This window comes from Miscanthus floridulus, chromosome 17 (genome assembly GCF_019320115.1).
Source record: "Miscanthus floridulus cultivar M001 chromosome 17, ASM1932011v1, whole genome shotgun sequence".
NCBI classification, from domain to species: domain Eukaryota; kingdom Viridiplantae; phylum Streptophyta; class Magnoliopsida; order Poales; family Poaceae; genus Miscanthus; species Miscanthus floridulus.
Genome location: NC_089596.1, coordinates 94,454,877 through 94,471,122, shown reverse-complemented (window position 1 = coordinate 94,471,122; position 16,246 = coordinate 94,454,877). Strand labels below are relative to the sequence as shown.

Here is a 16,246-nt window from a genome sequence, read left to right as displayed (position 1 = left end):
GGCTTGTTCGACTTCTTTTTTCAGCTAGAATAGTATTTTTCTCTCACAATATTTCAACCATAACAGTGTTTTTCAGCCAATTTGAGCCAAAATTCAGCCATAACGGTGTTTTTCAGCCATAACAGTGTATGCATGAGACCGGTAGCTACGTACGCGGCTACTTAGGCCCCATCGAACGTACCGTACAACATGCACCCATCCCCCGCTCTCTCCATGCGCCCGTGCTCGTCCATCACGCCGTCACAGTATCACACGTCCACCGCGCGCCAGCGGCTCGATGGAGGCGACGGCGTCCCGCTTCGTCTCTCTCCTCGCCTTCTGCCTCCTCGGTCGAACTCTCGCCCTCGACCTCGATCCACACTCGCCCAACGTCGTCGTACCCGTTTTAATTTGGTCGATTGCAGTGTTTTAATTTCTTGTCCATGGCGTTGATGCTGGGATACTACGGCCCCGTGGAGCTGGCCGTCGGCCCGGGGTGCTCGCGGTTCGTGCATGCGAGTTCGGTCTTCGTGCAGGGCATCAAGGTGAGCAGCAGTACGCTGAATTTGCTCGCTCTTTGATCAAGCCTCGAGGCAAGAAGCGTTTAGCGTACGTGTCTGCGTGTGTGCTCTGTGCGTTTTCAGGTCATTGTGGATGCAGGGTCACAAGGGAGCGGCGGCGGTCTGGTGCTCTACGGGCTGCCTGTGGCTCCGCCGCTGGATGTGCCGGACGAGTGGCCGGAGGCTCGTCGCGTCGTCGTGCCCGCCAACTCTCACAGGGTAACGCCGCGTTGTGTCGTCGTCGTTCGTCTCTGGATCTGATTGCCGCGCGCCGGTGGTTACTGCCTGGCAGTGTGTCTTTCAGAATTCAGACTGTCTGTTGTTAGGCTCTGGAGGTGGTTCTGCGCGTTCAGAGTACCTGCTGCAGGCTTCCAGCAAAAGCTTTCATCAGAACGTCGGCAACCAAACTAACTGCAATCAGGCCTAAATAGTGTTGTCGTGTTTGTACCGTGCAGCAATGGGCATATTTCCTCAGCAAGGGGACTCGACTTCAAGCCGCTTACAGTGTCAAGTCTGAAGATGGCGTGCCTCTTCCACTCTGCATCATCATTGCACAAGGTATGGTACCTTCAGATACATTACAAACTGATGATGAAGGCGTGGTTGGTCCCTAGCGAAAAGAAGGGAAGAACTAAGAAGACGTGCTATATGCTAAAGGGTTTGCATTTAAGCTCGTATCACTTCATTTCTCATAACTGCAAGATGTCATCATCTTCCTTTTACTTTGGAAAATTCTGGTTGTGTGATCTTTGGCGGTGGCTCCACAGGCAAGGAAAGCTTCATTCGGTGGACTGAAATGCCATCAGTCCAGAACAGCACATTATTTTGGCGCTTGGTGCAGGGTAAGTACTGAGTAAGTACCAACTAAAAGAACCAGTTCAGTGAAATTCTGAATGCTAATGCTGTCAGACTGTCTGCCCACAGGAAATGGAACAATTGAGCAGGCTGTCAATCTCTCCTCTGAAGGTGGAGTTCCTGAATGCCGTGCAACAGCATCGCGCATCCGCATTTGTTCTGAAGGTTTCATTCGGCAGGTGCAGCTGGAATTCAGAATCAGGACCCTGCTCTACAACACCAGCAGAGCAGATTACAGATGCTCACCGGGACCGGGTCACGGTGTCTGCACCTACAGATTAGCATTTCTAGGACGGAATGCTGCGGTCCTGTCATCCGACCACAAAGAGGTAAACCGCACATTCTTGTGATCTTCAGGTACCCAATTTCCTTGTCTACGTTAGTTGCACTCACTGATCTAACGCACAACCTTTCTTCAGAGACTGAATTCTGATGCACAGCACGTGAATCTGTCATACGAACCTCGCTGGACGGTGTACGTGGTTGGATCAGGTACTAGCTCAAACACCTGTAAAATGTGATTACCAGCAAAGCAAATACTAACACAGTTCGTCGCATCTGTCTTTTGCAGTCGTCTTGGCTGTTGTGCTGCTGCTCCTGTACGAGATATTGGACCAGCTGTTCGGCCCCTGCACCGGAGGCGGCGGCGCTCAGGACCGGAGAACGCCAATGCTGGTGGACAAAGAGGACGCAACCGCGAGCCTGGGCTCGTCGTACGACTCCATGTCGCACGATGGCAGCGACGACCGGGAGCCGGAGGGGAGGGGCGAGGGCGGCGGCGGATGCGTGCTCTGATGCGACGCCCCGAAGGACTGCTTCTTCCTCCCGTGCGGGCATTCCGCCACCTGTTACGCGTGCGGTGCCAGGTAAAGCCTCTGCTCTGCCTCGGGCTTGCCATGAACCATGACGATCATTGATCAAAGAAATGAAGTAGGTAAACCGTAAACGGGGGCAAAACAATGGTTTTTTGGTGGTGCAGGATCGTGGAGGAAAATGGTGGCTGCCCATTCTGCAGAAGGAAGCTCAAGAAAGTAAGGAGGATCTTCGCTGTATGACCAAACTGACTGATCAACAACCTGGTGCCACTGCAGCCGGGAACCCGGGACAAAACAAAAAGAAACGCCAACCGTGGGGCTCGAACCCACGAGCACAAGGTTAAGAGCCTTGCGCTCTGCAGACTGAGCTGGACGGGCTTTCTAGCTGTTGCTGCTCACTAGTGGTACATATTGTTATACTCCTATTAGCAAGAATCAGAATATGAGATGCATGGGTTTGGCCAGCCGCCTGCCTTCCTAATTCCTGAGCTAAAAAAAATACGGAGGCACCAGCGCCCGCAACGTGTCCGGAGGTAACTCCCAATCCTAGCGAACCGAACCGTGGCACAGCTCCCCGTCACAGGCCCACCGCAGCCCACCCCAAGTTCACCTTCGCCCCGAACCCATCTGCACCCACGCGCGCACTCCACCCCTATCTCTGCACCCACTGGTCGTCCCTGACCCCCTCCTATCTCTCAGCGTGGGCGGCACTCAAGAGCCGCGGTGAGCAGCGTCCCTAGCGTGCCCCGACCGCAACACCCCCGTCCGTCGGGGCCCCCTGGCGCGCCGCGTGCCCTGTCCGCCGGCCCCCGGCTCGTCCCTGGCCGAACAACATAAAATACTTGCAACATGAATGCAACATAAGACTGAAAACACATAAAACATTTGGAAACATGCTTTTGCAACATGTGTGTGAAACACATGAAACATCTAAAATAAAACACTTGCAACTTGCAACATTAAACCACTTGCTGCAACATAAGACTGAAATAACTGAAACATTTGGAAACATAATGTTGCAACATATGCAACATCCATATCAAAGACGATTGCAACATACGTCTGAAAATAGATGAAACATTTTGAACAAACGCTTGCAACATGCCCCTGAAAACACTTGCAACATATACAACATGTGCAACATCCCCTGATCTACTTTTGCAACATCAAGATGAAACTGTTGCCACATACCTACCAAGTATAGCATTTACAAAGGTTGTAGGATGTGTCGAAAAACATGTTTGAAAGAAGGCAACGTATCAGGTGCAAACCAACCAACCTATGCAAACTTGAAAACTATCAATCAGGGCCACTAGATGTTGATCCAATGGATGGGGTGAGAGGTGGGATTTTTTTGCGCTTAAGCCCCCCACCCGCCGGCCTTTTTTGCGCTTAAGCCCCCTCACCCTATCCATTAGATCAGCATCTAGTGGTCCTGATTAATAGTTTCTAAGTTTACACAGATTGGTTAGTTTGCACCTGAATAAGTTAAACTTCTATACAATAAATGATATTTTTTTAATACCAATAAAGATGCACCTTATCTCTATATGAGCACATCGGAACAACTCCGAGCAACTAAGCCGACAAACAAAGGGTGTGTTTGATTAGGAGCGGATACAATATGGATGCCCGAGTATTCCTGAGAATAACCAATAATTTTGCCAAAACATTGTGTATATATCAAGTAGGCACAGTGGCGGATGCAAGATGGAAACAAAGGGGGGCTAAATAATAAAGATTTAGGGCTAGGGTTAGAGATTAATGATGATTTGAGGCTAAATAACCGTGGTCTAATGAAGAAATCAGGCTCATTAGGGGAGGCTGTAGATCCGCCCCTGAGTAGGCACATGTGTATATGTTAGTTCCTTACCGGAAAAATTGTAGCTTACCGGCCTCCTCCCACCACACTCCATCAAATGCTTCCTAGGTCCATCCAAATTGCCATTCGCCCATGGTTACATAGAATCTTTCTCAGCTCCCAATCGCACATGAGTGCATCCGCGTCGCATGCGTCTGTCCTGGGAGGTGCTAGTATTCGATTGGGCGGACAGCAGCCTCAGTCCGATGGTTCCCGCCCAAGGAGCGCACGGGAATAATTTTCGGGCACACAGCTAGTGCACCGGTTAGCCATCGCGTAGGGACCACCTCACACACGTCGCATGCAATGACTTTCAATAAATTAAAAAAAAGTTATAACTCCTAAACTAACCATCCAAATTAAATTCCGATTACACCATTAGGTTTTTTGCAAATAAATTCTTCAAAACAAGATCCCACATATATTTAGATAAAAAAATTTAACGAACATTTGTCTTATGAAGATAGAACATTTTCTATTATTGAATAGAGACGATGTTCTAGGTTTAAAGAACAATGTTCCATCTTTGTAAGAAGAATGTTCTCAGTTTAGGTTCATAAAATTGGTATTATAATATACATAAAAATAAAATAAATACATAACATAAATAAAAAATAATGAAATCTAGAGCAAAGCATAAGAAAAAAACACGTAACAGAAAAAATAAATAAAAGAATATCACATGTGTACTTTTCAAACATCCTAAAAATATACTATAGAACATCATATATATATATACTAAGTGAACATCACTAAATAAGTAAATATACTATAGAACATCACAAAAAACATAATAGAACAACAAATGTATACTACATGAATATCACAGAAAACATCATAGAACATCATTATATACTACGCGAACATCACATGTATACTACTCGAACATCACAAAATACATCATATAACATCACATCTATACCACGTGAACATATAAAAAAACATCATAGAACATCACATTTATAACACGTGAACATCACAAAAAATATCATAGAACATCACATGTATACTACATGAACATAAAAAAAACATCACATAACATGACATTATACCACGTGAACATCACAAAAAAAATCATAGAACATCATACCTATACTATATTAACACATCATCTCATGGAATATAGAAAAATAAAAAACTAAACATAAAAAAATAATTAAGTAAGGTAAAATAGAGAAGTAGAAATTTAAAAAAGAAAAGAAAAATCACATGAAACGAAAAAAAATTGAAGAAAGAAAATAAAAAATTAATAAGAACATGAAAACAAAGAAAAGAAAAGAAAAGAAAAGAAAAAGGAAATAAAAGAAACATAAAAAATGGAAAATGAAAAGAATAATAAAAATCACATAAAACAAAAAAAATAAATAAAAATAAAAATGAAGCACGAAAAGAAAAAAATAAAAAGGGAAAATGAAATAAAAGGAAAGGAAAGAAAAAAAAAGAAAAGAAAAGAAGAAAACATACCTAGGTACTACCTGACGCTGCCGGAAATCTCGTGGCCAGCGGGAAACATGTACGTACCTACCTGACGCTGCCGGAAATCCCGTGCCCAGCGGGCAGCGCTCGCTCGCTCGTGCATGCACGTGGGCCGCGCGTAGGCCTCGCTGCCGTGCAAGCGCATCGCGCGGGTCCGGCGCACGGCTTCCGTCCGGCCGTTCGGACGGGAAGAATCGCGGTCTGTCTCTCCCCACTCCTAATCCTCTCGTATCTCTCAAATAATCAAATCCCCTATATTTGTACCAGTGGCAGCTCTGAACAAAATCGTTGCCAGAAACAGAATCGTGTTTCAACAAAATTGAAAACCAAAATGCACTCTTATGTGTAGGTAGCATAATATATGAGGTTCCTCTGACAAATTATTTGTACCAGTGGCAGCACTGGTTGCCAGAAACAGAAAGTGTTTCTATGTAATGGAGTTTACCATGCTTATAAAAAAGAAACAGAAACATGTTTCAAGAAAATTGAAAACCGATGTGTTATATGAAGAAAGAATCATGAGAAAAGTTCAATACCTCCTCGATGCAATCAAACTGGAAATTTTCAGCCGACAATTTGGTGGTGGTATATATACAGCTCCGGAGGCGCACCAGCCTCTTCAAATGGTACAGGTCAGAATGTTTCACATGCAATCGAGCATTGTTTGGTGTTTTGCTCGGCATAAGCAAATGATCAAACGAAGGTCTCAAATCTTCTGCCAGCAGAATGTCTATCATTTTCTGAAGCTACAATCATAAAATAGTCCTACAACTACCCATCAAATTCACGTTTCAATTACAATGCACATCAAAACGAGCAACATGACAGTGCTTTACTACTGCCATCTTTTAGACCCCCTGATTGAAGAACCTCCTGTGAACTGGCTAGATGGAGCTTTTGTATTACCTATTCAAATAGTATAACCCTTGTTAGAATTGGTAATTATAGCCTAACATGCTAAAGTAGTTGCGTGCCTGATTGCCTTAGAATACATACTTGGAGTCTTAGCATCCTTTGATTTTGATCTAGACATAGATGGTTGCCCGTTTTTTGTGAGAGTGAATCTGCTTATTCTTGATGGAAATCTATGCCTGCAATATTTTTAACATTACCAAATAAGTTATCATTCTTGCTATTGTTGTGATGATAAAGTGAATATAATGAAAAAGAAAGAGAGAATTAACAAGTAAATGATATTTTACAAGAAGTGAACGGAAGTCTAGATGACTTACAGCCGTTCCACTGTCATCTCAGCAGCTGAATTGTAATTCTCGGTTTCGCCTGATAAACCATCATCGGATGCATTGTCCTCATATTCTGCTTCATCTAAGCTCACTGGTGCAGTATCCGTCAAATTATGGTTAGAATCTCCATTCACCTCACCATAACTCTGAGGATCTGATAGAACTCTATCACTAGACTTGAGCATCCGTTCGCCTGATAATAGTTGGCTAGGTTGGTCTACCGTAATCTTCGTCAAGCCAGGCCCATTTCTATCTAACAATAAATTTGGGGATTTTACTTTGTCTTTGATGACTTGGAGATGCTCTATTTCCATATCTTTGCGTGAAATTGTGTCTTTCAAAGACGCAACCTGGATAAAATATGTAAAATGTTGCTGTTTCAAACTGATGCAGTTTCAAAACTGAGATATTCAAACCAAAAGACAGGCATCACATGCAAAATGTATAATTAAAATATTACGTCATTATCAGCGTCTCTACTATTAGCCCTGGTTTTCCATATATCTAAAACTATACAAACTTTGGAGGTTATAATGGTGTGAAGAAGGTTCAGACTTGATATTTTCCCTTTTAGTTTCCATTTTATGATTGATCCAAGGGTATGGTTTCACAAAGAAAAAGGATATGCTAGTAACTTAGTATGTATGTAGCATTGTGGATGTTCTGCGACTGGTGACTGGTCTATCCGTTAAGAAACAAATACTAAAAAAACTATAGAAAACTCACATAGCAAGAGCCTAGAAAGAATCTACAATAGTTTCACAAAAGAAAAAGAATGTGTTCCACAAATACTATATTAACACCAGCTGATCGTGCAAAGATTAATCAAAACCAGTTTATGCACACCAAACCTTTGAATAACTAACTACTAAAATCACTTGAGCTTTAAACTTGATTCAAGAGCTGGGACACGAAAGTGATCGTAGTATGCAAAGCTGGAACAAGAAGTCGAACCTTGGTAAATACTAACATAGCATTCATATAAAAGTTTGCCCTTTTTTAGTATATTATTTTAAAAAAAAATTAAAATTGCTAAGACAGTCCAACATACAGCCTGTTCGCTTGCTCGTATCTGGCTTATAAGCCATGGCTTATCAACCAACGAACACTATTTTTCTCACACCAAACCAGCCACCAGTACTTTCAGCCATGGCTTATAAGCCAAACCAGCCCAAACGAACAGGGCGATAATGAGAAACAAACTCCAGTTAGTGACAAGTCAAAAAGAAGAAGTAAAAAAACCTGTTCCAATAACTCTTTTATATCCTTTCCCTCCTTGTTACTTCTCGCAGCACCTAACTCTACTCCAGACACCCTTTCAGCAAACTTTAAAGTGCTTATAGTTTCTGAATATGACTCAACATCAGGATTTATTTGAACAAACATTAGAGTTTTTGCTTGTCCGCCTGAAAGAAAACAAAAGGTAATATAAATATTAACAAGATTCATATAAATCTATTTAACACCTATAATTTACTGGTAGTAAATAAATACTTGATTACCTAAAGAACTTTGAAGAACTTGTGTTAGCTTGCTGTTTCTATAAGGCACATGTGCACTTTTCTGTGACAAAGCAAAAATCACATCGCCTAATGCAGAGAGTGATTTGTTAATGTATTGCGCTTCTTTTAATCTATCCCCGGTTACTTCAGACTTCTCCACCCTCTCACTACCAGCAAGATCAATAAGATGTAAACAACCCCTAGAGGTGGATCCATTCTTCAAATCCAACCCTCGAACATGTACAGTTAGAATACTGCAAATAAAATATTCAAAATAAGATACAATACTAAAGTACATGTAGAGAAAAAAATAGTTATTGGTGTGACTAACCTGTGTGACCGACTACTTCGCTCATTTAGCGCTGTTGAACCAACCGCTCTATTTGCTTGCCCAATTTCCATCAAGTCTAATATATCAGATGTCGACTTAACTGAGTGCAAGCTTGCATCTGGAACAACAAGCCCATTGGGTTGAGAAGTGCTCCAAATCCCAAGTGTTTATTTATGTTAAAGAAAACATATTTTGCCAGATGCAAGAATAACATCAATGTTTCATATATTAATATTTTGAAGATAATAAATGTAATGAAAAAAAGCTAAAGTGATAGTTCAAAAAGGATATCTTCTCTGTGCAATATCATTTGATAGCAGATCACGAACTTGCTCATTGTATATCTCAACCATCTGTACCCCCACCTCATATGAGAAGGCATTTCTCCTACTTAGTGAAATATCAAACAAATCATTCAAAGCTCGATAATTGACACCCCAATCCTGCTTCGATGTGCTAGGCCCACTCTAAAGAATAAATAGTAACAACAAAACAAATAGCATAATTAGTAACATTACTATTGTAGTGATAACAATGTTTTTACTATGATTGATCCTACAGTACCATAGTGTATGTTTTTCCAGAACCGGTCTGGCCATATGCAAAAATGCAAACGTTGAATCCATCGAGGACTGATCTGATTAGTGGTTGTATATCAGAAAAAACCTCAGCTGTAAAATTACAGAGAATAATCAGACTATAACACTACAAATGTGATAATAAATAATCAGTTAGTTTCAAGTAAAAAGAAAACATACCTTGAGAAGCAAATGGACTAAACACTTTATTAAACTTGAACATCCTGTGCCCATCCTTCCCTTGCTTAAATGGATTTGATATAAGTAGCTCACCATTTTCCCCCATATAGTCAATTGTGGTAGACTTTTTATCTTGACCAGAAAGAAAAGGCCTGACACGACAATATACTCTTATATTACCTGAAAGAAAATGACAAGATTAAAACATGATTATAATATCTATACTTAGAGTTTAAGGTAAAAAAAAACATTTGGAAATAAATACCTTTTAGTTCTTGCACTTCATTAAATAACTTTTGGTTCTCTGCCAAGACTTTATGGTAATTTTCAGCAGCATCAACCAAACATTTTAATCCAGATCCTACACAGGTTTTTAACATCAAAAGGACAAACGTATTAAATAGACTTTACTATGAACTTTTGTATAGCATATTACAAAAGAAAACATACCCAAGTTAGAGATCTCATTTCTCCACTGCATTTGAAGTGCATACATATCATTTTCATAAGATCGTGACAATACTCTTATGTCCTGCATTTTTTAAGTAATGGATTGTAAAGAAAGTAAAAGACACAAAAACTGGATTAAAAATAAAACAAAAGAAATCACTGCTGGTGAACAAACCTTGATAATTAATTGTTGATTATCCATGTAACTTTGAAAATTGTTCTCTTTCTTATCCCATAACTGTGATTTTAGCCTGGAAGCAGTCTCAACTTCTTCAACTTTCTTATTCGATTGTAGCAAGAGACACTCTACTTCTTTTATTCTGGTGGTTAGTTGCTCCTCCATTTCCTTTGCCTTTCTTTCAATTTGCTCAAGTTGCTGCTCATGCAATCTATTCACGGCTTCCATATCTTTCTTTAGGTTCGCTATAATGTTTTCAGAATGTTCTTTCTCTTTCATCAATCGATGAACATCTTGCTCACTGAGTTTTCTTCTCTCTTCGATTTTTGACTTCTCATTCTGAAAGAAGAAAAAGATATGATAACATTAATCATATTCATAGACCACCACAACTTCTACTAATTACTAACTTAAGTGGTAAAACATAGATGTTTATTGTGTCATTTTTTATGAAATTAGATACATAATATCTGACAATTTGAGGATACATCATTTTATATATTACTATATCTGCTACCATAAGTTCTACTAACAGTAGAAGTGGTAAAAGTAAAATAGTGGTGTTTATTGGCTCATCCTTTTTATCACATCAGATAGACAGTTCAAAGATCTTTATGTTATTACTGAAGCATACATAATGCATGGAATAAAGAGAAAAGTTTCAAAACATAGAGGCTCATCCTTTTTATCACATCAGATATTATGTAATTGACAGTTCAAAGATCTTTATGTTATTACTGAAGCATACATAATGCATGGAATAAAGAGAAAAGTTTCAAAACATAGAATATTATAATGTATTGGATGAGGATCAAACCTTGACTATCTGAAGCCTGTTTATTGCCATCTGAAGAGAGAAACTACATGTTAATATTAAACAAAGTAAAACTTTTAAACACACATAACTTGTCTAACTAATCAACCAAATGAATTATTACCTGGTTTTCTTCATTTGTGCCATTTACCAATATTTCAAGTGCTTTAATTTTTGAACAGTACTTCTGTTCTCTTGTCTTGATGATAACATTTTGCTGCAGTATAAGGTATTTGACTCATTGTGAATTTGTGTGCCTAAAAGGAAAATTCATGTTTTAAGCAGATTCTCTTACACTTCTCATGTGCTCTGCTTGAATACAGAGACGACGCTCAATCTCTTGAACGACTTTCCTCAGTAAGTAAACTACACGCTGAGATGAGGCAGTCAAAGTTAAGCACTGTTGTAAACAATCATTAATGGAAAGATAGTGATGTAGTACAAAATGAACACATACATGTGGTATTTCTCCCTTTTTCCTTTCTATGCTTTCATCCAAAATGCCATTAACAACACTAATAAGCGACTGTGTGGATGCATTCTGCAAGAAGATTACTAATGTTACAACTGGGACACCAGATAGCAGGGTAGCATAATTCAACAACTTTGGGCAGTATCCTTGAAGAACTTACATCTAAGCTATTAGAGTGCATCATCTCTGAAATCTTGGCAGCAGGAAGATCAGAGTATGATCCGCGTTTTAATTGAAAAACTTCACGAAACTTTTGTCCTGCAGGATACATAACGATCCCCCACAGATTAAACAGATATGAAATTTGCACTCCAATACAATGAAAGGCGCTATACAAAGTGGAAAATGTTATAATATTGTCGATGTGCAGCTTGGAAAAAAAAAGGGCGTACCCAGTGCAGAGAGCTCCCGCTCTGTGCGGGGTCTGGGGAAGGGTATCAGTGGCAAGCCTTACCCTCGCCTGTGCAATGCGAGGAGACCGTGACTCGAACCCGGGACCTTCCGGTCATAGGCGGTAAGACTCTACCGCTTGCACCAGGCCCGCCCTTCGATGTGCAGCTTGAAAACGATATTAAAATAATAGTGATTATTGAGTTTGCAGTTTGTAATGAATTAAAACTATCTAAGGTGTAATCTGAATCTGAATATCTTATTTCTGGATGATTCTTGAAAGCTTGTGTGTGAAATAAATCTACCAGAAAAGACAGGAGTTTTCTGATGGGCTTTGGGATCTGCAACGCCGTTTCTCTTGTCCTCTGCAGGGGATCTTTTCCCTAGTGCTGCACCAGGAACTTGAGGCTTGTCCATTTCCGGAACTCCCCATTGTTTTCTCGAAGGAGTTCTGGTTACATCTGGTGGAATATTACCACCTAATTTAGGATCCACACTGTCCCTCAAAACCAAGAGACATTCCACTACAGAAGACATTAATCCCTGTAATCATCAAGCCTAGAAGTTAACAGAATGTGACAACCAGGAGTGCAGGAACTAGGGAAATAGTATGTCACATCTAAGAGTACTCCCTATCTTATAGTGCGCAAATAGATAAAATATGGAATTTTAGTCCATGTTCCCGTGCTCGTGACTCGTGAGCCTCAGCAACATAAAAACTTTCGAATAAAATGACATGTTACAAGGTTCTATAGCTATGTTGTGACATAAGATTTAAAGCAACAGTCCATCATATTTATAGTTGAAAGCCTCCTTCGTGAAAGCAATCAGCATAGTAAAAAAAGGAACTAACAAAATCAAGTATATTTACCGTGGAACCAGATCTTTAAGTTATTTCTGCAGTTCAATCATAGCTACACATTGCGAAGATATCAAGAACGCATTTACACCAAAAACAAAGGAAAGGGATCGCATATAGATGTACATTCCAAACTTTTATTTGTCTGTACGTAGCTGGAAAATGTCAAAAAGTTGAAAAACATATCCGACAATGCTAGGCACCCTACTATGAAATACTGCATCAAAAACAGCATCTATGCAATACGAATTGAGCTTCAAAAGTATGCCAATTTCGAGTTCTGGCGTGCATACCAACTTCAAAACTATGACAACTGATAACAGAACCCTCACCTCATCAAGATCTTTCACACTGAAACCTGACAGCCCCATATCAGCAACCACTGAGAGGAATTTCTTCACATTGCTTAACCTCTGATCTGACGGTGCATAACCCTCCCAGGATCCCTGAACAAAAATGACCACACTCAAAGCACAAACATCAACATCTCCACAGCGCAACAAAAAAACAGAAGCAACGCATATTATCGAGAAAAAAAAGGCTTGCCTCAAGAACCCCCGGGATGAGTGTGTTCACAACACGGCACAGGACCACACCGTCACTGAGCAGCTCTCGTAGCTCTTCATCTGTTGAATCCGGAGGCAAACTGAATTCCGGGAGTAAGGCATTCATCCATTCGATCAGCTGCGCACGCCGATTAGCTACAAGGATTTTACAGCACCGTGTGATGTAAATATGAACACGCCCCCCCCCCCCCCCCCCCCCCCCCCCCCCCCCCACACACACACCCCCCCGCCACAAAAAAAGGAAGGAAATGGCTAGTCCGAGCTCCACTGCTCGACAGCTCCGAACTAAAATCTCAGAGCAAACAGAAGCACAACAGCTAAGGTCAGCCATATACTACTTCCATAAATATAGCTAAACAATCCAAAACTGAGATCCAAACAATGAGACCGTCAAGCTAAAATTCAGCTCAATAAACAGAAAACAAGAGCTGCCCATTGGTGGGTGACGAAAATCGTGAGAAGACTCTCCCCAACCCAAACATTTGAGCTGCCTGGCTCGAACTCCACAACCCAAAGTGCATCCAGATCAGCACACGGCTCACCTTCGTGGATCCCCTCGACCCCGCCGTCCACGCTCCCCATCCCTCGGCGGCGCGCGGCGGCCCCGGCTCAGATCGAGCCCGCCGGCGGCGAGATTGCGCGGATTCGAGCTCGGGGTTTCGGCGCAATGCGGCGCGGGGTTTTTGCCTCCGCCACGGGGTCGCCGGGGTGCGCGCTGGCCTCTCGCTCCTTCGTGAGCGGCTGAGCAGCGCTTTGTTTCGTTTCGGAATGGTTTGTTGTTTTCTGTTTTCTCCTCGCGTAGGTCGGGGGGGTTCGATTTTCGAATTGTTTTTTTAGCCTCGCTTGTTGAATTGCGGCAGGCGGGATTGCCTCTCGCGGACTCGCTCTTCCTGAACTCGCGCGCCCCGTCACTGTTACCGTTAGCTGGTGGGGGCCGTTTTTATTTTTCTCCATTCTGTTTTCTTTTTTCCCTGAAAATTCGGATTAAATTTAATCCTCTTGGTTTTTGCAAGAAAAAAAAATAGTGTAGTGTCTGACCTCATCCGCACCCACCAAAATAAATTCGTGAATATTATGCTTCAACGAAGTAGGTTTGAATTTCGTAACCAGTATGTCATCAAGTAGAATCTATATCATCATGATGTGAACGGCCTTGAGATGATTACTGCAATGATGCGGCGTCATACTCTTTCCATTGGGACAAGGTTAATCGTGTTCATATGATCACTTGGTTAGTTGGTTTGTTGGCTTTACATAGTTGGTAGAGGCAGATACATCTATTCAGAATCACATTTCCTTGCATCACAAAATGATTTTTTTTTTAAACTTTAACTAGTTAAGTTTATACAAGATTCATCTAACATCGCCAATGCCGCATTAGCCTTATTGAATTCACCATAAAATATGTATTAATAGTTCAATTACTTGGTAGGAGTACAACCTTCATTTCGAAGTTTAATATAGGTGAAACTATTTTAAATCTAACTAATAGGGAAAAACAAATAACCAGCCTGTTCGTTTCAGCTGAATTGGCTTATAAGCCATGGCTGAAAGTACTACTGGCTGATTTGGTGTGAGAGAAAAATACTGTTTAAGTCGTGGATTATAAGCCAAATACGAGCAAATAAGCCGAAACAAACGGGCTGAACATTTACAATATCGAACAAGCACAATTAGATCGCTCCGCCCTCCTGGCAAACCATATGTTACGAAGTATATTTTTCATGCTTTTACCGTTTTAATATGGTAGATATTGATAGTTTTTATCGAAAGATTTATATAAATCTAGAATATCCGGACTAAGTACAACCTCATAACTCCTTATTTGTTGTAATATATTTTCTCTACATAATTTGTTGAAGTTAGATGCATTTAATCTCAGACAAAAAGAATTACATTTTTTAAAATAGATGTAGTACTCATATGAAAAATCAAGTTGCATGAGCCTTTTTACTAACAACTACCGATTCAAGTGTTACACGCTTCAGTCACTGATTCTACACATTTTCATTCATGGTCTCATTTCATTGGGATTTTTTTTACACTAAAATTGAACAAGTTGGACTGTTGGATCGTTCGAACTGACGACGTCAGATTGCTCCGGCCGTCCGGCGAACCCGCCGAACCCGTACGCACGCGACGGCTCCAAACATCCATACAACGTGCGCGCGTGACGCTTTTGAAGCTTCGGGGAGCCCAAAGCTGAGAGAGCCCTCGGTTCCTCAAAGAATCACGGGAATGCCCTTTCTCAGCTCTGTCACCGAGTGACGGCAGCACTAGGTACCAGTTTGGATGTCGAGGCCATGTTTAGATGCCCCAAATTCTAGAATTTGGCACTATGCAAAAAGAAGATTCTCCGTCTCATCAAACTTGCGGTACATGCATGGAGTACTAAATGTTGATGAAATCAAAAATTAATTGCATAGTTTGGTTGTACTTTACGAGACGAACGTTTTAAGCCTAATTAGTCAACGATTGGACAATTATTACCAAATAAAAACAAAACGCTACAGTGCGCGCTACAGTGTCACGAAATCTGCCGGCGCCAAATCGGTGCCCAACTAAACATGGCCCAAAATTTTTGGCAAAACGTTACTATAGCGTTTTCGTTGTTATTTGGTAATTAGTGTTCAATCGTAATGTAATTAAGCTTAAAAGATTCGTCTCGTGGATTTCGTCTAAACTGTGTAATTAGTTTTATTTTTTATTTATATTTAATGCTTCATGCATGCGTCCAAAGATTTGATGTGACGAAGAATCTTGAAAATTTTAGCATTTTGGGGTGCAACTAAACAGAGCCTAGCCCGGAATGGCACTCCGGCCGACCTATTCTCTACGGGCGTGATTGGTAGTGTCGATGGAGCCGTCCAAAGTGTTATTCGGCATCATGTCATGCACTATCTCTGTGTGTTTGGTTATCTGTGCCGAACGAAATCGATGTACCGGACCGTACATTTGAGCCACCTGGTGCAGGCTCGCAGCATACGTAGAAATCGGGCTTCCCATGTGAGCCGGGATGGTGTGGTGCAACGCATGGCCAAGGACCAATGTGTCGTACACTCAAAACCCACATCTATGCATGTAACCAAACATGATCTTATCTCGTACTGGACCAACAACAAAGACAACCAAACAC

The 16,246-nt window shown here is 41.3% G+C and overlaps 2 protein-coding genes across 3 annotated transcripts; one reads left to right on the top strand and one right to left on the bottom strand.

Annotated features, from left to right (window-relative positions):
* The first annotated feature begins 207 nt into the window (after positions 1-207).
* On the top strand, positions 208-2,671 carry LOC136518764 (E3 ubiquitin-protein ligase APD2-like). 2 transcript variants are annotated; one of them, XM_066512455.1, is made up of 8 exons: positions 208-524; positions 640-758; positions 995-1,197; positions 1,307-1,381; positions 1,464-1,723; positions 1,814-1,886; positions 1,966-2,260; positions 2,374-2,671. In XM_066512455.1, exons 1-7 carry the CDS (start codon positions 423-425, stop codon positions 2,187-2,189), a joined length of 1,056 nt encoding a protein of 351 aa, XP_066368552.1. In that variant the 5' UTR covers positions 208-422; the 3' UTR covers positions 2,190-2,260; positions 2,374-2,671. The 2 variants fall into 2 exon arrangements, with proteins under 2 accessions (XP_066368552.1, XP_066368553.1); XM_066512456.1 differs by lacking the exon at positions 2,374-2,671 and having other exon boundaries at positions 624-758; positions 995-1,097; positions 1,464-1,505; positions 1,574-1,723; positions 1,966-2,102.
* A 3,419-nt stretch (positions 2,672-6,090) lies between these two features.
* On the bottom strand, positions 6,091-13,953 carry LOC136517112 (kinesin-like protein KIN-14K). The gene is made up of 21 exons (XM_066510631.1): positions 13,653-13,953; positions 13,091-13,245; positions 12,877-12,990; positions 11,991-12,228; positions 11,456-11,553; positions 11,281-11,364; positions 11,119-11,196; positions 10,948-11,040; positions 10,827-10,856; positions 10,007-10,348; positions 9,832-9,913; positions 9,647-9,742; positions 9,382-9,561; positions 9,188-9,294; positions 8,915-9,090; positions 8,624-8,788; positions 8,293-8,546; positions 8,033-8,196; positions 6,779-7,140; positions 6,543-6,637; positions 6,091-6,452 (listed from the first exon to the last, which is right to left on the bottom strand). Exons 1-21 carry the CDS (start codon positions 13,690-13,692, stop codon positions 6,382-6,384), a joined length of 3,024 nt encoding a protein of 1,007 aa, XP_066366728.1. The 5' UTR covers positions 13,693-13,953; the 3' UTR covers positions 6,091-6,381.
* Between the last annotated feature and the right edge of the window lie 2,293 nt (positions 13,954-16,246).